At 42.0% G+C, this 26,305-nt stretch overlaps 1 protein-coding gene across 2 annotated transcripts in view; it reads right to left on the bottom strand.

Moving 5' to 3' along the window:
- Window positions 1-22,731, bottom strand: part of ARHGAP5 (Rho GTPase activating protein 5) — a 37,332-nt gene extending 14,601 nt beyond the window's left edge. Inside the window, exons 1-2 of one of the 2 annotated variants that reach the window (XM_083452321.1) lie at window positions 22,501-22,731; window positions 1,903-5,777 (exon numbers count right to left, since the gene is read on the bottom strand). In XM_083452321.1, coding sequence (XP_083308447.1) covers window positions 1,903-5,604 — 3,702 coding nt within the window. In that variant the 5' untranslated portion in view covers window positions 5,605-5,777; window positions 22,501-22,731. Of the gene's footprint in view, window positions 1-1,902; window positions 5,778-22,077 lie in introns of both variants that reach the window. The other variant, XM_083452320.1, reaches the window with a different exon arrangement.
- Between the last annotated feature and the right edge of the window lie 3,574 nt (window positions 22,732-26,305).

The following is a 26,305-nucleotide window of genomic DNA, read 5'->3' as shown; positions in this document are numbered from 1 at the left end:
CAGGATTCTGTTAGCAACTGGGCTTTGCACTTGCTACATAGACTTTGTTTCACTAAGGACTTTGTAAACTGGAACCATCTCTGGGCTCAGAGAGTGAAGACATCTTTTGGCAACTACAAATAATGTGTGTATAGCATGTGCATGTGCATGTTTGCCTAGTAAAAGCAATCTCAATTACACAGTTGCTTCCTGTGCTGAGCCTATCTGCTCAACTGAACATCCACAACACATAGCACTATATGGTTTGGAATACCATATTTAAACTTAAGGGTTTATACAACTGTGGCTTAAATATCAAGTCGCAATCCATTTTTTGCCAGTTTCCATTTCCAACTGAAGCCCAACAGGCCACTTCTTAAGATGTTTATGATATATCTTTCCTTCTGTGGCATGCTCTGGCATGGCCTTTAAGGACACAAACAAGCAACAGTGGGGAATCTCCCCTTGTGCAAGCAGAAATTCACTTGTGTGCCTTTGGATCTAAGCTCCTATTTTCTTGCTTACTCAGTATTTTATACAGATGTCCTTCTAGTATCTCCTACTCTATCAATGCTGCCCAGAAAACTTTGCCCAAAGAACTTCTTTTATATAAAGATATAATCAGTACCAAGACATAGCAATTCTATAAAGCAATTCTAAAATCTGACAGTTTGCCTGCACTATATATACTTTTAGAATTATTACTCTAAACAATATTTAATCTTTTTTAAACTGCTTCTCTGTGCACAGGAAATATTAGAAAAACCAGAACTAATCACCACAAAAGTCCTTTGGGGCCAATATCTTTTCAAAACTAACCATACAAGCTACTAAAACGTGTAGGAAGCTGGCAAAACGTTTTATCTGCAATGCACACTTTTATTCAGTAAAGTTCTTCAACTGCCTGTGTCAAATAATTACCTGAAGAGACAGCTAAATAGTGTCATAGGCAGGTTTTGATGCAGGGGTTCCTCCCTGCACAGTACTCTTCTGCATACAACACTCTTTCCAAAAGTGCAATCACAAGTTGATTGCCCAAAGATTGCCCAACAACCTACTATGCCCAATGACAATATACATCTATATAACAATATACATCTATATAACAACACTGTATCCTGGTTATGTATAAGACTCACAGCTGGCCACTGCCAGGACAACACAACACTGGACTAGATCTGATCTAACACAGCACAAGACCATAAAGGAATAGCTGATAATTCACAAATAACTGTATTACAATTTGAAGGGAACAATTTCTCCTCCCACCCTTTCCACATTCAACATACAAAGTTCACAAAACAGTTATTTCAAATGTTGACCTCACTGACATCTGAAACGCTACATATTTATTGCCTTTACAATGGCCAGTAATAAAGCACTGACTATGCTAAACCTGCTGTGCACTGAATACATGCTGCTTTCTAATTAAAAAACAAATCAAAAACCTGAGCCCGACAAGAGCAGTGCATTCACCAATAGGAGTAACATTATCCTAGTCACTAAAATATGCCAGTCTGAATAGCCTTCTATATAAATTTGTCAAATCTAACCAGAAATATAGCTGACATTCCTAAAAAGATTCTGCGATATGAAACAAAGACATTGGGTTGTAACCAACACTGCATGAACTGAAATGATCCCCCCCCCCACCCCTTTATACCTCTGAAAAGCTTCTTCAGGCATCAAGGGGACCTACCAAACAAAGCACTCTGAATCATCCAAGGAAGAGAAGGGAAATCACCCCAAATCAGACTGAGGAATCTTGTGTCCCTTTGATGCAAGATCCCTCCATCCAATTTTCCATGGGGCCTTTTCCCAGCCAGACAATGCAATCAACATTTGATAAGACCAACTTGCACAACTCCAAAAAGAACTTAATGCATCGTTAAAATAGAAAAGTTAGTTTAAAAAATGTCTTACTTTTTTGTCTTCTTTTACTTTCTGAGTTTTCTTCTTCATCTTTTTGTCATCTAACTCTTGATCTGATGTAATAGCAGGGTTATCAATGCCACCTTTCCATGTTTCCACTGGGGACAGAAGGGGATCTTCTTCACTGCCACGATGTCTTCCTTTTCTTTTAGTTTTAGATGTTGTAAAAGCTTCATCATCACTTGCATCTGAATGTGCTCTCCTATAATAAGATTTGGCTTTGATGAACAGTGTTTTAGATTTGTATTTGTATTTTGAAGGTCTTCTTTCGCCATGGGTCTTTGACATTCTGTCAGGAAATCCATTTTCTTCATCTCCTTGGGTATTATTTATAGTAAATGAGTTTCGAATTTTAATCATGCGATTCTGACTATCATCTGGAATTGCGTAGATATCATCAGTAACACCTCTGTGCTTGAAAATGGTGTCTATAGGTTCTGCATAATTATCAGATTGATCTAGATCATCAGATGGTGCCAGAGTTGTTCTAGTTTTTCTTGGTTTGCCAATACCTGCCTCAATAGTTTTTAACAGGTTTGGATCTAGTTTTTTCACATTGGGCTTGAGTGCAACTGGTTTTGGCTTTATTGGAGGAGGCACTTTATGGTTGCGTTCATGATCGTGACAGTTAAGTGGTGTGCTATGAACAGGGTATTCATTACCTTCCAAATCGAATCGATCTTTTGGGATAAGCTGTACATCATCCCCCATAGGGCTGTAAGGAGGTGGGGCTTCGGTATCATCTTCTGAATCTGGATAGTAATTGTACGTAAGAGCACCTCCTCTGGGAGAATGCAGGAAAACATCCTCACTTGTATGTGTTGCCTCTCTTGTACTATCAGACATATAAGAATTTTCAATCATGTTTTTCTTCTCTAAAACGTCACTGAAGAACAATGTGAAAACCTCAGTCTGACGATGATATTGAGATAAAGAATACAGAGCTGTAAATTTAGCTGTAATCTCAGTAGCTATATGTTCACCTTCCGTCATTAATTCTTTGATAGCCTCAATCTCAAAAAAGTCTGCCTGACTATCAGTAACAGCCACCAATTGGACAGGAATCGTATCTTGTACTTCTGAAAGAAATGCTCGAAGCATTCCCATAGATGCCTTCCGTTTAGCAGAGTAAACTAGTATATACCCATGAACAAGTTCATCTTTTCTTACACCAATTGAAGAATGATATGATAATATTGTTATCTGTATTCGCCTCCGTTTTTCACCTATAATTTTATCCAGCATGAGGGAATTATTCTGGCCAGCCTGAGCAGCACTACAGGAATGAGAGTCAAGAAAGGGTGAAAGAATAAGATCTACACTGAATGGATCTCCACACATGGCACACATGACAATTCTCAAATCAGCTTCCGAAAGGTCTTTAATTGTAGGAACGGGACTTACAACATCAAAATTGTGTTTAACTGCTTCCAAAACTCCCCGCAAAGCTTGTTTTATTTGAGCCTCATTAAATTTACGTGGGTAAGTACCAGCAGGCACATCTATAAAAGGACACTGCAACTTGTTTGCCAATTGCTGTCCTTGGTGTCTCAGAATCGGCAAGTGCTTGCTAGCACTGTCTCTTTGATTAGCCAGTATTAATGTAAATGGAAGACTGGCCATATATTTGTCTCTTCTTATCTGAGATGCTTCGGTCCTGATTTTAGTGATTGACTCTCCAATAAAAGCGAGTGATTCAATTGAATTAAACACACAGAAACATCCATGTGGTTTGAAGGCAGAAGTCCATAAGTGACTTAGAAGATAAGGTGACTTTGCATCAACTGGCCTAAGATCAAGTTCATATATCTTTCCATCTAAGGCATACTCGTCATCCGTGGATTGAGTCCGAATCTCATTTGCCAGCTCTTGCGCCAGACCATCTTTACCCAAAATGAAAATATTAACTTTATCAATATTGGCACTATCGTGATATAAATTTAAGCGACCGTGGTCCAATTGCAAGAGGCTTCTGGCAAGCAACTGTTCTACTTTAATGTCCATACAGTTTTGGCCACTGAGACAGGTTTCTTTAGTGGGATGATATACAAACCCTATGTGTTTTAATAGAAGAGATTCTCTATCAGGTGCAAGTTTCTGTAAAGCTTTGTATCTAGGCTCTTCACTCAGAACTGCATGAATTTCACTCATTTTATCAGAACTAGGTGTTGCATTCAAATCCAGGTCATAAAACAGTTCTGAATGCTCAAAGAGCATTTCCTGAAATTCCTCTTTGGCTTTTTCAACAATTTCCCGTTGATGTCTACTATATACTTCTCTACTATCTGCCTCTGTAATATATTTAAAAGCTTCATCCTCCATTACAAAACACATAACTTCTTCCCAGGGTTGCCCAGGAGAAATGAACTGTATTTTTTCAAGTGTTTTTTTGAACTTCTCCTTCATTTCAACTCTCCTTTTTTCTGATATTAGATGCTGCACGTGGTTTTGATAGACTTTTTCCGCTTCTAGCGTGCTCAAAAGGTCAAATGGAATTCTCCTGTCATTCACTTTATCTATGTGATCAGTTTCATCCCAGGGTGTTTTCTCCAGCACCACAAAACATAGTTGGAAATCTGGCCTTTTTTCCATTAATTTCAAAGCTTCAGACCAGCTCAAATGCTCAATCTCTTCAAGATTTGACAGAAGTGTGTTAAAAGCTCTTGGTAATGTATTGATGTATTCATCTCTTCTTTTTCTTATATGCTCTTGCTTAAGCTGCTCTATGTGTTTTGAAAATGTATTTTTGGCCTTTTTTGTTCCCTCTAAATTAATGTATTCTTCATAATCTGGGTGATTTTTCAGTTTATTACTAACCGTTTTCCAAGTGGCATGATAGTCTCTCACAGTCTGAACAAGTTTCTCAAATTTATCCGTTGAAGTCACAACAAGTTGCCTCTGTGTTTTATAGGCATCCAGATAGGGAATTATTTTAGGCTTACCCCGGGTTTTATCCATCATTTGTACCAGTGCAGTAAAACACGTCTCTACGTTGACATTGAATCTTGCTGATGTTTCTACTACCAGAAGGTTCTTCTTATTTGAAGCAAATGCCTGAACCTCTCGTAAATAGTGTTCCACACATTCATCACATTTAGTTGCTGCTATTATTATAGGCTTTTTAGATTTTGATAGCTGAACATAGAGGTTATTCACAAATTTAAGTTGGTCATCAAACTTCCTATTGCATCCTTGACTTACATCAATGCATAATAAAAATCCATCAATGTTTAACTTCCCTTCAGGCATTTGCTTTTGCTCAAAGTCTTGCTCCAATCCAAGCTGATCTGTGCAAATATACATAAGTTTTTCTGCTGACTGCAATTTGGTTGCAGCTGCACGCTTTATATATGGTTGTAAGTTCGTACTCCGATGAGGCAGAAAAGTCTGATCATCAATGAACTCAGTCTGTTCAATAACATGAATCTTGCAATCTATTCCATCCTCTCCACATTGTGTTACGTCACCCCAGTACAAAAAGTGATCATTATTAACAACTCGTCCACCAAAGTCAATTGTGCTAAGCACAGAGGTATGTTCGGGGTAATATTCATCTGCTTTTGAACGCACAAATCTATTGCACAAACACGATTTCCCAACTCCACAGTTCCCCTTATCCTTTTCAGTCCCCGAAAGTCCAATCACACTAATAGCATAGGAAGGGGGACGAGGCTCTTTGTTCTTTGCCATCATAGTGTTCTTCTCATCCTTCTGTAGTTACCAACACAACCAGCTGTAGTGTTCATTCTTAAAAGTGCTTCTACACACTAAAAATTTATCTCCAATTTTTCAAAGGTATTTTCAGTTCTTCTTGGATTCTCATGCTTGCAATAAACTTATATGTTCAGATCAAGTGGTCCATATTTCTGAAAGGGAAAGAAGAAACACTCTGTTAATTACAGTTACCTATAGGTCTACTTTCAATGTTTCAATAAATTCAAACACACACACCTGATGCTTTTAAGTAAGTTAGATATATAGAAATGGGTATGTAGCTCACATGTCCACACTTAAATGCACCTTACATGTATTTAGTGCTCTTATTTTAAGCACATTTACATGAAGAACATGTTCCATCAACATCAATGGCACTTGCTTCCAGTTAAGATCCCTGATCAAACAAAGGCAATCCAAGGAAACATACATGCAATTATATGTGGTCCAGTGTACTGGGGTCCAAGTAGGATTCTGCTGCTCAGAAAGAGCAATCAATGCTCATCAGTGCACTTATAATGCTTTTACAATAATAACATGAACCCTATCCTCCAATAATTGGATAACCAATGTAAAGCTAACCATCCACTATGAACTTGTCTGGGAAGATAGTCACATAAAGCAGAATGAATGCAGACAAAGCTCTTTCTACTGCAATATTGCACTGATTTCAACTGAACTTATTTCTAATTAAATGCATTTAGAAACGGAACCTAAAATATGTTTAAAATGCATATGTTTCAGCATGGGTGATTTTTCTCTCCTTTCCAAACAATGAGGTTTCAAAAGGCAGAAAGTTAGCAAAATAAAATTATTATTTTTAAAAAAACAAACTTCAAACAGAAACCTGGGGAATCTATGAATACCGTATTTTTCGCCCTATAGGACGCACCGTCCCATAAGGCGCACCTAGTTTTTTGGGGGGGAAATAAAGGAAAAAAATTATTTCCCCTCCAGGCGCAGGGTTGGGGAAGCCCGAGCTTCCCCCGACCCCAGCCCCCAAACAGGCAGCTCTCTGCAAGCCGTGGGAGCCCAGTGCTGGCTCCCGCTGCTAGTGGAGAGGTCCGCGAAGCCTGGACACGCTGAGCTCAGCGCGCGCAGGCTTCAGCATGCAGGCACCCCTCCGCCAGCAGCGGGAGCGCTCCCGCTGCTGGCGGAGAGGTCCGCGAAGCCTGGACGCGCTGAGCTCAGCGCGCGCAGGCTTCAGCATGAAGGCACCCCTCCGCCAGCAGCGGGAGCGCTCCCGCTGCTGGCGGAGAGGTCCGCGAAGCCTGGACACGCTGAGCTCAGCGCGCGCAGGCTTCAGCATTCAGGCACCCCTCCGCCAGCAGCAGGAGCGCTCCCGCTGCTGGCGGAGAGGTCCGCGAAGCCTGGACGCGCTGAGCTCAGCGCGCGCAGGCTTCAGCATGCAGGCACCTATCCGCCAGCAGCGGGAGCGCTCCCGCTGCTGGCGGAGAGGTCCGCGAAGCCTGGACACGCTGAGCTCAGCGCGCGCAGGCTTCAGCATGCAGGCACCTCTCCGCAAGCAGCGGGAGCGCTCCTGCTGTTTGCGGAGAGGTCCGCGATGCCTGCATTCGCCCCATAGGACGCACCCAGATTTCCCCTTCATTTTTGGAGGGGGAAAAGTGCGTCCTATAGGGCGAAAAATACGGTAATTACAAACATTCAATAAATATAACTTCCAAGTGTTACCAAATAAACAGTATGATGACCAATGACACCATTTGATCAAAGTATAAACCTCCACAGGAAGTGTGTGAGGGGAATGAAGTTGCAGTGGTAACCTCCTAGCAGTGGTGCTACATTAACTGGGACAGGGCAGGAAAAAGTGGACACAAGGTTGGGGGAACTCTGGGTGGAGATGGTGATACCATTTACCTTGTTAACACCTCACCCCACCTATTGCCATTCTACTGCCATCCCCATGTGCCACTGCAAGACCTCACATAACTGACTCCATAAATAACAGATTATTAAAAGAGTCTGATGTTTATGGAATGAAGATGCTAATATTGATAATGATACCCAATACCTCAGTGTATATATTCATCTAAGTGGTAACTGTTTCCACATACTGGGCACAATCCACAGCGTGTGTTTACACAGGGGCCCCTTGTCAACAATGAAATTTGAGAAGCGCTACTGTTCATTGAATTGCTTCTCCAAACGATATTTAAGGTAATAATCAGATTGTCAGTCCCTTCCCCCATAAATTCAGAAGATATTACAATTTTCTGTAAATAGTTCTCAAGAAATGTTTTCTCTTTCCTGCTCCTCTACCCTTAAAAAAAAAGTCAACTAATATACAATGTAGAGAATAATTAATATATAGGATGGTTATATGAATTAGCAATAAATACTTTCCATATCACTGAAAATAATTACAATGAAGTATTTATAATAGCACAGAGCAGCAATTTTTAACTATTGTACTGTAGACCACTGTTCTAGTTTGCTTGCTCTTACTAATCACAGAACCTATGTAATGGCACTTGACGACTATTCCAAGCTTCTTCCTAATCAAAATTCAGGCTCCTCTGCATTCTGATGCAGCTGTACTGCACTCTAAATGCAAAAGAATGAACACAAAGGGGACAAGGAAAGAGGTGAAATTATTCTAAGCAGAGGATAGGTACTGTTAGTGACAGAGAAAAGGGACAAATCTGAGAAGTTTTAGCATTCAAAACATTACTCAATGTAGATTCCTATAATACAGCCATAGCATTGAAGGTTGAATAAGAGACTGAAGGACAGTGACTGCTCCGCAAGGCAGCTGCAAAGAGAGCCACTATTCAACTTTTACTGACCCTGCTAAGGGCCAACTAGCTCATTCTTTTATTAAAACTGATCACTCATGAATCAATTATGGAAACCCATACCCAATTAATCTGTTCTATCTGCTGATTTTATTATAATGCACCAGAGATAAGAGAATGAATGAACAACCAAGCACTGCCTAATATATCTGTGGGTCCAATGGACCCCATTTCCCATGAGCAAGATTCCATTCACACGGCACTCCAACTGGAGTGAGGAATGAGAGGTACACCTTGCATATTCCTCTATCCCCCTAGAGTCCTCTGTATCTCCTGAAAATCTGCTCCGGAAGGTTCGGAGACACTCCATAAAAGTGTGAGGAGTGGTGCCAGTGTGTCGGGGGGAGGGGGCTACTGGTCCCTTCCATTTGCAAAGGGCAACCCTAAATCCAACCCTCTATGCTTAGCAGCTTTGAGCTACCTTAGAAGTAGGAAAGCAGGACAGAAATGTTGAAAATAGAATCTTCATGTGTGACTTTTAAATTTTTTTAAAAATGCTGAGTACCCACATATGATAGGATCCAGAAAAGTACACGCAGAGCTCTTCCAATCCTTTCCCTGTTGTAGATTCCCATGTTTCACAGCTATCTGAATTTAAGAATCAGTGGACCCTCTGGACAGAACATGGGATGCTGCAGTGGAAGGAAGGGAATCAACAGAATTCAAGAGTCCTCCTGAACAAGTTAGAAATACTTTTCTGATCACACATGGTACCTCAGCATCCAACCCAAGGAGTTGTTGTTTTTTAAGTTTAATTTAGTACATGTGTCAATTACTTATAGTGGACATAAGCAAAGATAAGTCGTAAGATTGAAACACCAAATTGGGGTTTTAATTTGGTAACCTGACTCCGATAATATACGGTACCTATGCATATATGCCATAAACAAAAACTTAGAGCAAGTCTCTAATTGACTGAAAGCATACACCCATCAAAACCAATGTCCAAAATTGTAAATATTTTGCCTGCAATACAATAAAGCTAGAGTCAAGAATTCAATATGTATCTCAAGTTTTCTTTAATTTCACCACAGCAATTCCCACTGCCAAGGCAGGAAAATATTGCTCAGTTTAAAAACCATCTTGCCTCAGTGGCTGCATAAACCACTGCCCAGAAAACATACACTAATGAGAACTCAGTACTCATCTGCACAAACATGTAACTTCTTTTGATTGGGGCCTTTATCTGACCCACATTTTAGTTCATTCTCTCCTAAAATACACTGAGTCACTGGCATAATAATAGTTTGCAATCAAGACTATCCTTTGTATTAATGATATACATGGTTAATTTTAATCTAGTGCCTCAACAGTTGTCTACTGGGGTACTCAAAGGCTTTTTTTTCTTCTGAAACAAATATTTGGAGAACAGTTACTGTTCTGCTTGAATCTACATTTGAAATCATTTTTTCCTAGAGAAACTTGCTTGATATTGTGTTTTCATGGTTCAGAGACTAATTGCCATATTTGTAGTGAGGAAGGACAGATGTAGTTTTCTGCATGACAGATGGCCTGGTGACCACGGAGGACTGTTTTGTCTTCCTCAGTAGAATGGAGTGTTTTTACTGAAACATATTCCTCAGCCTCTAGCAAGGCATAATTTACTCATTCCTGCTCTCCTGTTGTGGCACACAATCTGGATTATGTTGGTTAATCTGCTCAGAATATCTGAAAGCATTCCAGGCTGGCACAGTTGTGATATGCAGTTTTCTTCTTAACCCTCTGACCTTGAAAGCTTAAGGGATGCTCCATATATACCACCCCAAACTTGGTAACATAAAAAATGCAAATATCCTTTAACTATCACACATGATTTGCTCCTTTAGCAAGCATCCTCTTGGCCAGTCTAGTGTGACGCAGCTGCTACTCCCTTTCAATTCTCAATTTATTTGGGCCTTGCCCCCTATACACATGTTGTGGGGAGAGCCCAGAGGCACTGGGCATAAAGAAGAGGCAGTAGATGTATCTGCCTCACATCCAGTACTGTAAAGAAGCAAGCTGGGACACACAACCATCACACATTTCCTTATTCTTAATCAGAAGAACTGACACTCAAGTAGTCAGTGGCAGCTGTCTCACATACAGTGTTCTATTTACAGAACAGGGTACAACTAAAGCTGCAACTCATGTCCTTATTTTTTATATCTCAAGGACAAGGCCCAGAAGAACTGAGAATAAGGAAGTGAGTGCCAGCTGAATCTGTCTCACAATTACTGCTGGGCTCCTGAGGGAGTACCAGGTAGTTAGAATGGCTGCCCTTGCTAGTTGTCAACACCAGTCCCCTATGCTGTTTGCCAGTGCTATTGGTCACCCATCAGGGCCTAACCAAGATCCAGGGGAGACTTTCTTGGAGGAAGAGACAGGGAACTCCATGGAGAAATCCAGCACAGCTAGGGACTAGGACAGGCATAGGCAAACTCGGCCCTCCAGATGTTTTGGCACTACATCTCCCATCATCCCTAGCTAACAGGACCAGGTGTCAGGGATGATGGGAGTTGTAGTCCCAAAACATCTGGCGAAAAATACGGTATCTCCATCTCTCCTACATTCTTCCTAGTATGATAAGTCCTGAGCAAGCTCCATCTCCCCCTCTTGTTCTACTCCAGCACTAGGTGCTGGTCACAGACATCACACCATTGGTAGCCATCTACCCAAATAAGTCTTTATAGTAAGGGGAATGTTCTAGGGAAACTACTAGGGAACCTTGCCCAAGACACTATCAAACCAAGTGCTGTCTATCAACCATAAAAATGGGGCTGGTGAAGGAGTGAGTTTCCTTTCCTAGCCTACTGAATTTCTAACCTTCAAAATGTTTTTCTAGCCTACTTTTTACTCATAAGAAGGATTTGTCAAAGGAGGGATGAAGCCCTTGGTCCATCCTTTGTCAGCTTCTCTTATGAGTAAAAAGCAGGCATGTAAAATCTTTTGTAGACCAGTAATAAGGCTGCAATACGTAAGAAAACACAAGTTTAAGGATGGGGCAGTAGTGGCAAATCACCCAGCAAAGAATAGTCGGATATCTTGGTTTGACTAAGTACAGCTAAAATAAACTGTAATTTCATACATAACAGGAAACTTTAGATGAAATCAATTCTGAATGAAAGCCGAATTTTTTTGCTCTTTTCTCTTATGCCTAGAGAGAGAGAAGGAATGTGACTCTAAGACTCACCTAGGCTCATTTGTGATAATTTAAACCATGATGTAGATGCTTGGCTGGTTTAGATTTCAATTTATTTTATAACATTTTGGGGGGTTTTGCTGCAGCAAAAAATCTCAAACAATGCGGCTTTCACCAGTGCAGACAATGAGACTACTTGTGACCACAAGAGGGCACTTTTGCAAAAAAAGAAAAAAAACCACAGCATGTCCTTCAGGAGGCACTATTACAGCATGTAAAGGCAGCTTTGGGGACAAGAAAGACAGGCATATAATCAACATGTCAAGCAGCACACTGGTACCTGAAAATGTGTTGGAGAGTATTCTCTTGTGAGATATAGGTACAGAAATAGAAAGAAGTCATGAAGGATGGCATATTCCAGCATGAGTAATCAGTAGAATGATGTTTCAAAAAAGCAGAGATATAGGTGAGGCAAAAAGAGAGAATGTTGGTAGTAAAGCTCCAAGACTGGGCATCTTGAGTGAGGAATACGCAACAGGGATACAGAACAAAAAGTATGTAGTCTAAACCATAAACTAATCACTTTTAAAACAGGTAACAATTCTGCTTTTTCTGAATGAAAAGCAGTCATCATTTGAATCAGGGCCCATCACTGTTTCCTACCAACTGTTATCCTTGCTCCTGACTGATATTTGCCACCAAAGGTGCTATTTACTCTCAACAGCACAGAAAGCAACTGGAAGTGATGTTCGAGCACTTCTCTTATGTTCCCAAAACAGCAGGTAGCAGTTATTTTGGATAAAATGCAATTTTTGAATATTTTCAAAAACCCCAACCCCAAGTACATTGCAATAATCAAAACATTACCAAGACATGGGTGACAATGGCAAATCTGTAACCTTTCAGAAGAGAATGCAGCTAGCACTGGAAGTTAGCGAAAAGCCAGTTCTGGTCACATGTATCAGCTATGCATCCAATAACAGAGGAGTACTCCTAAATATTTAACTGATTGTTAAAAGCAAGTGTTTATCTAATCCAGAAAAGGACATCAGAGTCAACAGACCTCCCCATCATCAATATATTCAACTTCTCTGGACTCAGTTTCAGTTTATTCACCCAAATCCAGTTCAACAGTGACATCAGACATCAGATTAGAACAACAATTACTTCATCTGGACTAGATGAAAAGGTGTTATCCAAATACCAGTTATTAATGTCACTAGCTTTTAACCCCATATGAGTGTATCCAATGTTATGCGAGCAGAAGGGCAAGGTTATGAAACTGACCTTTCCCCACCTCTTCTTCCCCCTGTAATCCCCTGATCTGCCTCATCTGTAAATTTGGGAGGGGGCTACCAAACATTGTGGGCTGTTTTATAGGATTGCAGTGGGAGGCAGAATCATCTGATACCTGAAACCTAGTGAAAGCGGTGCAAGATTCGTCCACATCATTTAGGGCAGGATTGTCCCTCACCATATCATATCCCAAGGGGGGTTGAGTTTGCAGCTCTGCATCTATACACTTAAAAGTTTCTCTGGTAGCCCTCTTTTTAACCATACATTTTGGAGAAACAGCTTGTGGGTGAAAGGCTTGATTATCAATTGTTTCATCAACATTTTGTTGCCCATGCTGTTGTATTTGGATCAACCTGGACTGTAACTTAGCTAGTTTGGTGAGAATATCACTTTGCTCATTAACAGGAGATGTTACACTAGAATTTGTCATCTTGGTTGCCAATGGAGTTTTACGGAAGCCACTTGTTAAATTCCCAACTCCTGGCATTCAAGCTCTCTAAAATAAGTCTCAGTTGTTAGTACTGTGTATTAAGCATATAGGATGAGCATATGAGCACAATCATAGTTAGCAAGGTAGCAGCATCCACTGAGCACAGGTCAAAGGCTTTCCAAAGGCCCGTTTCCTTAGGAGCCTTTATTGATTGAATCCTTCTGAAAAAAATGTTACTGAGTCCTCCCTCCAAGGTGACCCGTAGAAATCTAAAGAAATTAATTGTCATAGATGATTCAGTCACTACACTAATTAAAAATTCCCTCCTTTCCTTATGATATACTGCAAGTTGATGAGTGTTGCAACAATTATCTGAATATGATAGCTCTAGCCATATTTTAAACTGACCATATAAAACTTAGGGCAACATCACCTTCACAAGAAAAGAAGTGTGATATATGAATACTAATTGCCCAGTTCCTCGGGGGAGGTCAGAACCCCGAAAACTGCATGCAAGGGGAGGAGAGTAGGATCCTTCCATCTGGAAAACTGTGATGTTGCTTGCATAGGAAGAGGCTGGAAGAGTGTGACACTGAATTCCACCCATAAATGTAAATTCATACAAAGACCACCATGAGCAAGTGAAAAACTTGTACATTAAAGCTGCACTCACACAACCAAAGCCCTGCTACCTGCCCCTTTGCTGCAGCTTTTCTCTTCACACAAGCTGCAAAACAGACTAGGAGGCCAGAGTTAAACAGAGCTTCCTGTTACATGAGTAGCAGGAATTATGGTTAATGGCTTCCAAAGAAGATTTGCAAGCCAACTTTCTTGGTTTGTTTCGCCAGCTGCACAAGAGGAGCAAAGCAGCAGCGAGGAGCCAGTATTTAAGTGGCCCTGTGGCAACCATGCTAGAAAGAAGCCAAGAATATAAATTGTTGAAATGATCACATACTTCACTAACAATCTTCCTCCTATGCGTTACTAACTGAGTAAAATAGGGAATAATTTCTTAGAATTTATCAATCAGAGTGACATTAATTGTTCACCAACACTGATTTTTTTTAAAAAAAACCTTAGATGCCACTAAATAAATCTTAGGTATAAGTTAGCAACCAGATACAAAGACTCAGTTATACAGCTATTGCAAATATGATGCTTAATGAAGCCTAAGCAATTGGGAGGAAACTGCAGAACTGCATGCTGTTTCACTTATCCTACTCTTCTGAAGAACTATTTTTCCCTACCAAGCTTAACCACAGTTAATAATTATGTCAGCAGCAATGTTAGCTGTGAAGAAGACTAACCAGATTCCTTCTTAACCCAAGATGTAGATCTACATACTAAGACATTACTGTATGTTTTATTCAAGCAGACCACAAATACTGACCGATCCATGTTAACTTTTTCAGGCATTAACATGATCGATAGGAGAGTTCTAGTGTCAAAAAATGCAGTTTGGGAAACAGGCATTTTGCATTTATAAATATGCTGATGATTTTTGCTTTGTATTAAATAAAGTTTTATTGGCTTAACAGGGAGAATATGAATGGCTAGCCCAGATTAAATTGGGTCATGGGTTAGTCTCACAGAAATCAATGGTGTTTAAGTTTGTTATAACTAACTTGTTCCATTGATTTTAATAAAACTAAAATGTGACTAACTTCCTCTGAATCAAGCACTACAATATTTAACCAGATAGCTTAATCAGAAGCTACTGTTTTATTCTAAGATGAATGACCCATATTTGAGCTGCTGGGTATTTCAAACATTCAGTTTTCAAATGAAACAACAGCCACGTTCAGGCATGCAAACTCTGTATCAATAGACAAGGGCACACATGCAAGTCCCATCCCTAACAAACCCAACTGCATCAACTCTTAATGCGTAATTCTCTGCAGAGAAGATGAATGAATTCTTTGCAACAGTACTCACAGCAGATGGAGGACAGATCTCTGTGCCTCAACTAACTTTTTATAGGAATGGAATCCGAAGAACTGAGGCCAAGGGTGGCGACAATATACATGTTCCTGGCCTTAATGTTAAATTACAAACTTACAAATCACCATGTCTGAATGGCATTCACCTTAAAGAACTCAAATGTGAAGTTGCTGATCTTCTAACAAAAATATGTAACTTGTCCCCTATATCAGCCTCCACACCAGAGGACTGAAGAGTGTATAATTTAACTCTTTTTTTAAAAGAGGATGCAGGAAATTACAATCCAGGTATCTTAACATCTGTTCCAAGAAAAAAATATGTAAAGCATAATTACAGAGTTACCAGGCATATCAAAGAACAAGTCATGCTAAAGCAGAACTAGCATGGCTTCTGCAAGGAAAAGCTCTGCATCATTTTTAGAGTTCTATAGATAGGAGTGAGCCCACTGATACTGTATACTGTACTTAAGACTTTCAAAAGGCTTTTGATAAAGCACCTCACCAAAGACTCATAAGTAATAGACTTAATAAAGGTGTTTAAAATTATGCATGATTCTAATACTAGAACCTGGGGCCATCCTATGAAGGTGAAAGTTGAAACATTCAAGACAGAACTAAGAAAATACTTCTTCACAGAAGCACTATAGATTCACTCCAATGAGATTAAGTGATGGCCACCAATTTTGGCAGTTTTAAAATATTAGACCAATTCATGGAGAACAGAGCTATCAATGATGACCATGGTCTACCTCCACGGTCAGAAGCAGTGTTCCTTTGAATACTACTGTAATTCCTGAAAGCTGAAAAATAGGGAGAGTGCTCTCTTGCCTGCAAACTTCCCATAGGCATCTAGTTGACCACTATCAGAACAGTATGCTGGACTAGATGTGTCTTTGGTCTGATCCAACAGGGCTCTGTCTTAATCAAAATCTCCCTACATCAAAATATAGTTGTCAGGATTCCACTGAAAGGAAGAATGCAATTTTTATGTTGTGGATATAGCCATAAAATCATCTACGGCTTTTACTACTGATTCCCAGTTCCCTGTTTGAGTAGCTTGGGATTGCAGTCTCCCCACCACCCTTGGTCGCAAAAACAAAAAAAACCCTTGATGGAAGCTGGGTTCTTGGCTTCGCTGCATGATGGGTCATGTAGTTTCGTTCCTCCTGTTTGCACAGCAATGAAGCATTCCCCCAGTGTTACATTGTGAATCCTTGCTCGTGACACCTATGGGCAACACTATAACCCCACCAGCAATACGGCTGAGTGGCATTATGCGTATATTTAGTTTGTGCAAATTCAACTCCACAGCAGGACATCTGTCGTTCCTGCAAGAGTGGCAAGGAACCGTTTTGTTTTCCTTACTCCTCCGCCCCTCTGCTAGGATCCCATCCACCCATCCAAAGGTCCATTCCAACCTTTTTCTTCTCATCTCTAGGACCTGCCAGCCTTCATCGCCCTCCCCTTGCCCCACTGCCTCTTCTTCCTTGTTGTTTTTTATCATTTCCTGAATTCTTCCCCTTGAGGAAAGCTCTTTCCCCCAGCCAGAGAGGAGCTCTCTAGGCTCATACATGGAGGAGTGGGGGGAGGCAGCAGAGACACTAACGAATGATATGACCCAGTGGGAACCCAGGCCACCCATTGGCACTTCCACATCTTTGCCAACACGTGGTGATGCCTCACAGCCAGAACAGGGAAAGGTGGGGAGTTAGTGACACACATAAATCACTTTATGTGTGATTTAAGGAAATGCTGGCTATACCTGATGTAAGATTTGACTGTAACATATTCCATTTCCTTAGTAATCAGCTGTGGCTGCCTTCCACTGTGCAAGCCCCCATCCCATCCCACCCCTAGAACTTGTGCTGGTTAAGAAGATGACAGGGTGACAGAGCCAAACAGGCCCACTACACAGCATACTGTGTCTGGGTCAAGAGCTGTAGAGCAGCTGACTTTTCTTGCCACCCTTCTGTTTCTATTTGGTGTCCTCCTATCACAGAGAGTTGGTAGGGGAATAAGAAGCAGGGAGAAGAAAGCTGCTGCAGGATGCAGACTCCCACCAAGATTGTAGCATATTTCTGATATGAGGAGCCCAAGGCTTATAGGTGTGAAGGGCCTATAAGGGGAACCTGTCACCCTCCAGACATTGCTTTGATCAGTCCTGACCTTTGGTCATGTTGGCTAGGGCTGATCGGAGTCCTGCACATCTGAAAGGTGACAGGTTCCTAACCCCTGGCCTAAGCAGTATGTACACACTGAACATAATTGCCATCAAGCATAATAAAATCTCTATCATTAACAAATGCATTCATGGGCCTTTGACCTGATCAAGTAGGGCTCTTCGTATTTTCTTCCCTGTGTGGAGGTCTGTAGGCTTTTATTCACATTTGTTTAAATGCAAGAAGAATATCTCACACTATGAGGGAGGCTGGTAAAGCAGGATCCTTATTCATGCAAGGCATTTAAGCAAGCCTAAAAAGAAATCCTCACATATCTTGCCCATTTAACATGGAGGAAGATAGAAACAGAGCACCAAGGGCTGCTGGAACACTAGGAGCAGGGTTTGCATGCCCTTGCTCTCTATCTACACATACAGCATCCACCTGTTGAGGCAAATGTCTGAACACACCTAGTGTACAGACACAGTTTTTGACAGCAAGTACATGCAGAACAGAGTCAGAGTTAACTAATGATGCAGACCACAGCCAAAGCTAATGAACTGCAGTAACTGCTGCAATTCATGAGCAGTTCATGAGCACATATAGGACTAAATATGTTTGTACACAGTAATGTTGGGATCCAAAATGTTGTTCCCAGGTCCATCAGGCCTAACCACTACTGGTAATTTGCTGGCTGCTCATCCATTTTCTAAATGCACTTCACAAGATGAGACAGCCCCTCACTCTTTTCATAACTTTCCCCTGCAATGAAGGTAACTTGAAGGGAGAAATTTTGTGTCTGGCATGAGAACCCAGCCTACCCTACTCCATGTGTTTGTGCACACAGAGAATTTAGGAGGGGGTAGTCTCATCTTTCACTTCTTATCAGGCTTGGATTTAAAAACAACTTTAAAAAAACCCCTCTGTTTGAGTTGCTCTTGCTGCTTCCAACCTTCCACCTAAGCCTAGCAAGAATAATCATATCCTTCTTCACACTAGATATCAATGAAAGTTGGAAGTAGCAAGGAGAAAGCCTAACAACATGCTGGGAAGTAAAATCCTGACAAGTCTACAGTGCAGAATGCCCCAAAAAGACAAAATACTCAAGCTCACACACTGACTTCTGTGACCTCAACAGGTTACATATTTCATTACTCAGTTTCTAAGCTTCAAAATATTTGTACAGCAGATTCACAGTGGAAAAGACTCAATCCTTTCCCAACTATTGCTTCCATATCTTAATGCAGGGAAACCAGGTCACTTAATCATGTGTGAGCCACACATGATTAATAGTGTTGTGCAAATATTATGGGAGTTTTTTTGCTTTTTAAAAGTTTGAAGCAACTCTTAAAATAAGGAGCCCATATGTTCAAATATACTGATAATTAGTATAGTTTCAAATGTTTTGCTTATATCAAGTAAAAAGATAAAAATCAACAAATGAATTACTTGGATTAAAAGTAGCTTTTCAAAATAAATATTATCAGTTTCAATGACTATATATTGCCAATGTAAATGTTTGAGCACATTGTCCTATTAAATATTTCATAACACATTGTCAAAGTCCTTCCAACAATATAAGTACTCCCTGGAGAAATTTGTTGTATCATTTGATTTACTGTGGATATATATACATTGTTGTCAAATATACAAAGAATCAAAGTAGTTATTTCCTTCTCCTTTCATAAAGTTAGGGTTTAAAGTAATTAAGGCAACCAAGTTATAAATATTAAACACCTCATATTACAAACACCAGCTAACTTAAATAATGGGCCAGCTCATTTGATAATATTAAGTAAATTTTGGTAAGCCTGACTATTTCAAACCTATCTTCTAATGAAACAGATATTAGAAGTGAACATGAACAGCAAAGTTCCAAGGTGTTTCACAAACCCATCACAAACTTTACTTATACTGGTGTTCCATAAAGTGTACAGACTTCTTATAATAGTATCAGAGAAGCAATGCAACAAATCCTTAGTAAATACACCAGAACAACTATTTAGGAACTTTTTGATGAAGCTTTGTGTGTATGTGTACATGTACATTATATATAAAACATGCACATGCTTAGGAAGTGAAATCTTATTACATTCCTTAAGATGATCTGTTAAAAAGTCACACTAGACTATTAGCAGACTAAAAATAAAGAACTCATCTAGAAATAACAATACTGAATCTTCAATACAGGTCTTTCGCTAAACTATTCTGAAGTTAGTGGTTTATGGACTACAGAGTATATTATTACTGATTAAAATAGGCTCAGTGGGGGGAAAGATGTGATGACTTATAAACAGAAAAGAAACAAAAGAATTCAATAAAATTTTACAACCTGGAGATTGAATAAATTCTTGAAACATATTTAAGATGCTGAATGGTTGTATTTGCACTACTCTACTAGAACTCACAGAAGGAAAATCTTGTACAAAGAAAAATGCTAAAATGGTCTTGCAAGTTGTAAATAGCATTTGCAAACCAATCCACAAATGAAGGCTGAATACCTGGATTAAGCTTTAAATCATACTTATATATGTATGTATATGTAAAAACAACTATTTCCTTTAAAAATGTGAAATCTAATGTTGCCCAGGTAGATCACCAATGCAGCGAGACCTCTTCCTCTCCCCAACAGCCCCACTTTCTTCAATCTGCTCCTCAATTCTGGAAGTGGATTTTGATAGTGAGCAGAGGGCTGCAGGAGGAAGGGGAGGAATAGGTCCTCTTGAACAAGCAGAAGTCCACTCTGCTGGTGAATGAACATGATTAATTATCACTCATAATAACCATTTACTTAGCTCATTACATGCCAAACAGCTAATGGTTTTTAACATTAAGTTAGAATTAACTAGTGAAGCTTAGAATTAACTAGTGTTTACTCCAAATTTGGGGCCTATGACAGAGTAGTATTTTAAGAGTTGAAGGCTACAAACCTACACATACTTGCCTGAAAGTAAGTTCCATTGAATTTAGTGTGACTTCTGAGTAAACACTACAGGATTGCATTGCAAGGGGGCAATCCCAAGCATTCTTAAGATTTTTTTAACTCAATGGGATTTTGTACAAACCATGCTTAGGCTTGCACTATAACTGATGTATCATGGCACTAACTTTCACAGGCAATTGTCTTTATACAGTACTCACAACTAACCTTACCAATTAAAAACTTGTGGACTGAAATCGTTAATATTCTGAAACAAATATATACTACATAAAAGAAAATAAATACATATACTCGATTGTAAAAAAATACATAGTTGTCCATGCCAGAGAGATTCTATTATGAACTCTCCATTCATTTTTAAATGGGGATCACAAATATGAATTCCATAATTCCCTTCAATGAAAACTGTCTAAACAGGCAGCCAAAATGAATGTGCAATTGATCCACAAATGTTTGGATCAATTGTACTGCCTTTTTTATTGTGCAGTGTAGACTTAAGAAATCTCTGCCAATTGCAGTATCTAAGCAAGAGGGAAAATACACTAATTATCTCCAAAAGCCTAAACTTAACATGCACACCCACCCACTGGCCTATTTTAGTCTGGATTTAAAACATTTCCCACCTACTTTTCGGGCAAATCTGCGGCACTGGAGTTGCTGAAAAACCTAATGCACAAAAGGACATATGGGAAGGTTTCCACACTTTCCCCTTCTCTTCACCCTCCCACTGAAGTTATTGTGCATCTTTCCCACGTCGAACTGTCACTCCCAGACTCCCATCTAGAGCTTTTCCTTGACAAGAGGAAATCCGGGGTGGGGGGTGGGGAGTGGTGGTTTTTTTTGTTTTTTAGAGGCAAGAAAGAACACGAAAGAACTGCAACCAGCAACACACACAGCCCCCGCCTCCTACCGCCGTTTCCAAAAGTCCTCCTATCCACCCTATGGAGTTCGGAAGGGTTGGAGGGGGAAGAGGAGCAGGCCACTCGCGCCTGAGAGGAAAGTTTTCTATGGCGTGATTGGGGGGGGGGGGGGGCGGAGAGGGAGAAAGAGAGAGACGACCAGAAAGAAGAGAAACGGGGGGTGGGGTGCTGGAGAGAAAGGCAAGAACGGAAGACCTACGGTTATTATTATTTTTAAAAAAAGGAGAAAGAAGGGAAGGGGGGGTCAGGCAGAGAAAGAAAGGAGGTAGGTTGCCCCTTTCCTTGCCTTCTCATCTCCTCCTCCTCCTCCCTCGCTGGGGGGGCCGTGACCAGCTGGCAGCCGCCGCCGCCACCACCACCAGAGCCTGGTAGAGCAGGCTCCGACCCTCCCCGCCGGCTCAGGCCTTCATCACCTGTCTGGGACCAAAGCAAGCAAGCAGGGGAGGCGTCCGACCATTCCCCTCCCCCTCCTCCTCCGCGGGGTGTGTAGGTATGGAGCAGACTCGGACGAGGCAGGAAGGAAGGAAGCGAGGAAGGAGAAAAGAAAAGGCAGCTCCGGTCTTCCCAGTTCTCTCACTCACTCACTCACTCAGCAGTTCCTGCTGCTGCTGCTGCTGCTGCTGGCGGCGGCGGCCCCATCCCTCCTCGGAACTGGCGGCAGCCTCCACCTCTCCGGCGGATGCAGCAGCAACCGCCCCGACTCCCGAGCCCCAGCGCTGCTGCTGCTGCTGGCGGCGACGGCGGCGGTGCGGCAGCTGATGGGGCTGGGTGTAGTTGTGTGTAGGGAGGGGGGGTGGGAGTTGGGAAGGAGGAGCGGTTTCTTCCTCCTCACCTCAGTCTCCGGCTCTCCCGCGGCACCATTCCCGGGACTCTCGCTCAGCGCCGGCGGCTCGTCGTCGTCGTCGTCCCTTTCCCGGACCCGCAGCTCCCTCAGAAGAACTCCCGGCGGCCTGGCCCCATCTCTCCTCCTCCTCTTTCCTCCTCCTCCCTCCCTCCCTCCCTCCCCGGTGATCTGGGCTTAGTAATGGCGGCGGCCGAGCCTCCCCGGCACTGGCTTCGCCGACGGAGCCGCTCGCCCGCCCGCTCCCTCGCGCTTACGCTCCGCCGCCCCCCCTCCTTCCCTCGCTCCCTTGTTTCCCCCGCCCCCACCTCTAACTTTACCTCAGCAGCTTTTCCCTGCCTTTCCCTCCCTCCCCCCTCCTCCCAGTTCTCGCCCCGCTGCCGCGGCTCAGCGCGCGCGCCCCCGAGGCCTTACCCGGGCTTTTGCGCGTGCGCGGCAGAAGGACCTTGTGTTAGAGAGACGTTTCCGTTCCTTCCACGGGGCGGACGTCGCGAGGCTCCTCCGGTGAAGCCCTGCCCACGCGCCGCCGCCGCTGCTGCCGCCGCCATGCGCGCGACACAGCAGCCTCTCGGGCGCGAGCCTGGCCGGGTTGTATGTGTATGTGTGTGTGTTTTCCTTCTTCCCTTTCCCCTCTGCTGGCCGAAAGCGCCGTCAGGAGGAGGAGGAAGGGAGAAAGGAGGCGGTCCATAGTCCCCGCCTCAGCCCCTGGGATTTTTAAAGGAGTGTGTGGAAGTGAAGAAGGAACATTTTGGGACATGCACACACACCACGCGCGAGGTTTATGCCCGTGGCCGTGGTCCTTGGAAAACCTGTGGTGGCATCCTCGGCTCTTTTTAAGGGAAGGAGTGGGCGAGCGCATCGCCTGCGAAATGTGCCCGCGACTGAAGAGAGAAAAATCCAAGTGGGCAGTTAACTAAAACTCCATACTTGAAACTCCAGTCGCTCCGAATTAATACCTTTTTAATTATTATTAATCTAGCCATCCACCCAAGCGTTTAGGACAGCGACTGCAACGAGAGAAGTGACTTAAACAAGGCTAGCCGATAAACTGTAACCAAAATGGAAAAGGGAGTTGAACCTTCCCATCTGAGCTGAGCTCGAGAAAGGTTAGCAACAAGTGTATGAGGACTTTGGGCAAAGTGCCCTCTGGCAGATCCCCTCCTTTATTGGGGGGGGGGCATATTAACCTGGCAGGAAGAGGAGGTGGAGTCAGCCATGGGCATAGCCAGGATTTTTGTTTGGGGGGGGCATAACCTCAGTTAGCTTTGTATTTTTAATGAATTTTCTTGATTTGGGGTGGCAGCTGCCCCCCCCCAGACTACACCCATAGAGTCAGCAGTGTGCCAGGTGGCCAGGATGTGTGCGTTCTTGAGCATTCTTCTGTTCTGAAACTGAAACTGCATGCCCCAAGACTGTGTGTGTGATTTAACTTGCAAGGAGAGCAACAGGGAAAGCCCCCTGTGTTGTGAGACAACACTGGTGTGAGCTGTAGGCATTTGCCACCCACAAACTCCCAATTAATTCTGGAGTCCAATGCCATGTCTAATACAAGTAACACCTACTTGGCCACTAATCTCCCACTGAGAGTATATGGTTCCTAGGCAGATATCAATTTATTTGTAAATTTTCTTGCACATTAAATTCTTGGATTTCCCCCCTTGATTTCTATGCATGGCTTTCACTTCCTTTCTTGTGGCCATTAAAAAAAAAAAAAAACTTCTGTCTGCGAACCACAGTAACCTATTCCAACAATGAGAGAGTTCTTTCTTCCCATTTTATATTTGTGTTTCTTCCTCTTTCATTTTCTTGACATGCTATTCCATTCCCACCCACCCCCCACAGTTACTCTACATTTCATGCTCACTGAGCATGCATGCTCAGCCGGGGGGGGGGGAGGGTTCTACCTTAGGGTTTTCCTGCTTATGTTTTTTGTACTTCTGCAAACCTTGTCATCCCTCAGAGTCTGTCAATACCTCTTGTGTTGGGATAGTGTTGTTTTGGCTACATAAGCACTAACACTGTCTCCTGAAGATCAAAAATAGAATATTAGGTGGAAATACTGCATTCCATGGAGAGTGTTTCAGCCTAGCCTTCTCCTAGCACACTAACTTCTCATGTGCAGATAATATTTAACATGACAGAATGTTCAAATATATTAAATGTACATTTATAAGCAACAGGTCTTCCTGCGTGCCAGAGAGTAGCATGCAAAGTTCTCCTTCAACTAGATGGTTGGTGTTGTCAGCTTGTTTCCCAGGGAGAGATGGAAGAGAAATCCTTTTAAAAGTCCCTCTACCATCCAGCATTATTGGAACTACAATATAATAATAAGTGCATGGGATACCAGAGTCCTGTATATACACATCTTAGTTCTGGATTCAAGGAAGTGGAGTTGATATGTATCTACCATGTATGAACAGAGAAACCAATACAAAACACCTTCACTTGCAGATTTCTTTTGCTAAATCGCTATTAGATTATTGAAATTAAACTGATCAATGGGAAATATGTGTTGTTCCCTTTGCTGCTAGAGGCAAAATAGCACATGGCACCCTGTCCCCTCCACCAGCTGCATACATACCATGCATTGAAAGTAAATTTCCCTCCCACAAAGAATCCTGGGAACTGAAGTGCGTCAAGGGTGCTGGGAATTGTAGTTCTGTGAAGATTAAGTGACAGCACCCAGCCGCATTATTTTGGAACCTAGGGCAAAAAAATACCAGAGGTATGTAAGTGGAGATGTTTCCTGATGTTACTGCCCCCACCACCAGTGAAAATGCAGTAATAACAAATTAACAATTTGCTGACATTTCATGACATGCATAATTGCTGCCTCATTCTGCCTAATGGTAGGACCACCCTGCCTCTGAGAAAGATGTGACAATTCATGGTGAAATGTTTGCAACAGCAGTCATAATTAAAATTAGATTAATGGGTTTATTTAATGTTGTGCTTCAAAAATGGTGCAGAATAAATTTGAAATTCCCTAGCCATTATTTGCAACACCAATGTTATTCTATTGTGCTTCCCTCAGTTGCATGGGCTGTGTCCTTTACCTGTATGTTCTACTGTTTTTGATTTATTTACTTTGTATTTTCATTTTAATTGTAAGTTGCTGCAGGAAGAGTGTTCTCTTGAAGGTATGAGATACAAATAATGTAAACAATTAAATCCAGGGGTGCACCAGTGGGATAGGATAATTATCTCTGGAATTGGTGCTACCTAGTCAGTGCCAGCATTGCACATGATGGAGGTGTGGAAGCATAACTAGCTGGGTACAAGCTACTCAAGTGCAATGGGCAAGGCCTTAGTTGCCGTGTACGAGACAGGCAAGGCTGGAAGGGAGAGGATGGAATACTATAGAATACTGGTAGCATTTGCTCCCATGAAAGGATTTTTTGCCAAAAATCCAAGTGGCAACTCCAGACACATGGAGCTAACATCAGGGCATATCTCCACAGAGAAAACAGTGATCACAATCCACAGCCATGCAGACACCACCCCACAACATCAAAGTGTTATGTGCAATGATACTCTTCTCTGCAGTGTGCAGGGAAATCAATGCAATATTGATGGGATTGATCTACAATGTCACCTTGGCATTCTCCCAGCATTATTACGGTGGGCCCCGAGTTCCTTCACTGCTCTTCCAATCTATGGGGAAAGGCCCCTGAACACCAAGGATAGAATACAATTTGAATGGCCAACCATATGAGAGCGTATTATAGGATCTTAACTAGACAGGTTGAAAGATGCAAAGGTCCAAGAATAATCTTAGTAGCACATATTTTAGATGGACTTCCCAAATGAATAGTATTGGGATCCATGCTTTTTAGCTTGCTTATTCACAATCTAGAGCTAGAGATGGCTAGTGATGTAGCCAAGCTTGCTGGTGAAGAACTCCATAAAGTTCTCTTAGTAAAGTGGTAAATAAAGTAAATAACTCCATAAAGTTCTCTTATTAAAGTGGTAAATGCAATTCAATGTAAGCAAGTGAAAAGGGTGCACAATGCAATAGGGCGAAGTCCAGTCAAAGATGACTGGTGTGCGGTGCTCATCTCGCTTCTCAGGCCGAGGGACCTGGCATTTGTCCACAGACAGCTTTCCGGGTCATGTGGCCAGCATGACTCAACCACCTCTGGCACAATGGGACACTGTGACAAGTGCTAGAGCACACAAAACACTGTTTACCTTCCTGCCGCCGCAGTACCTATTTATC

The sequence above is a fragment of the Podarcis tiliguerta genome, assembly GCF_965153285.1.
Source record: "Podarcis tiliguerta genome assembly, chromosome: 1".
In the NCBI taxonomy this organism is placed as follows: domain Eukaryota; kingdom Metazoa; phylum Chordata; class Lepidosauria; order Squamata; family Lacertidae; genus Podarcis; species Podarcis tiliguerta.
The sequence above is the reverse complement of the archived record's forward strand: the minus strand, read 5'-3'. Positions and strand labels throughout refer to the sequence as shown.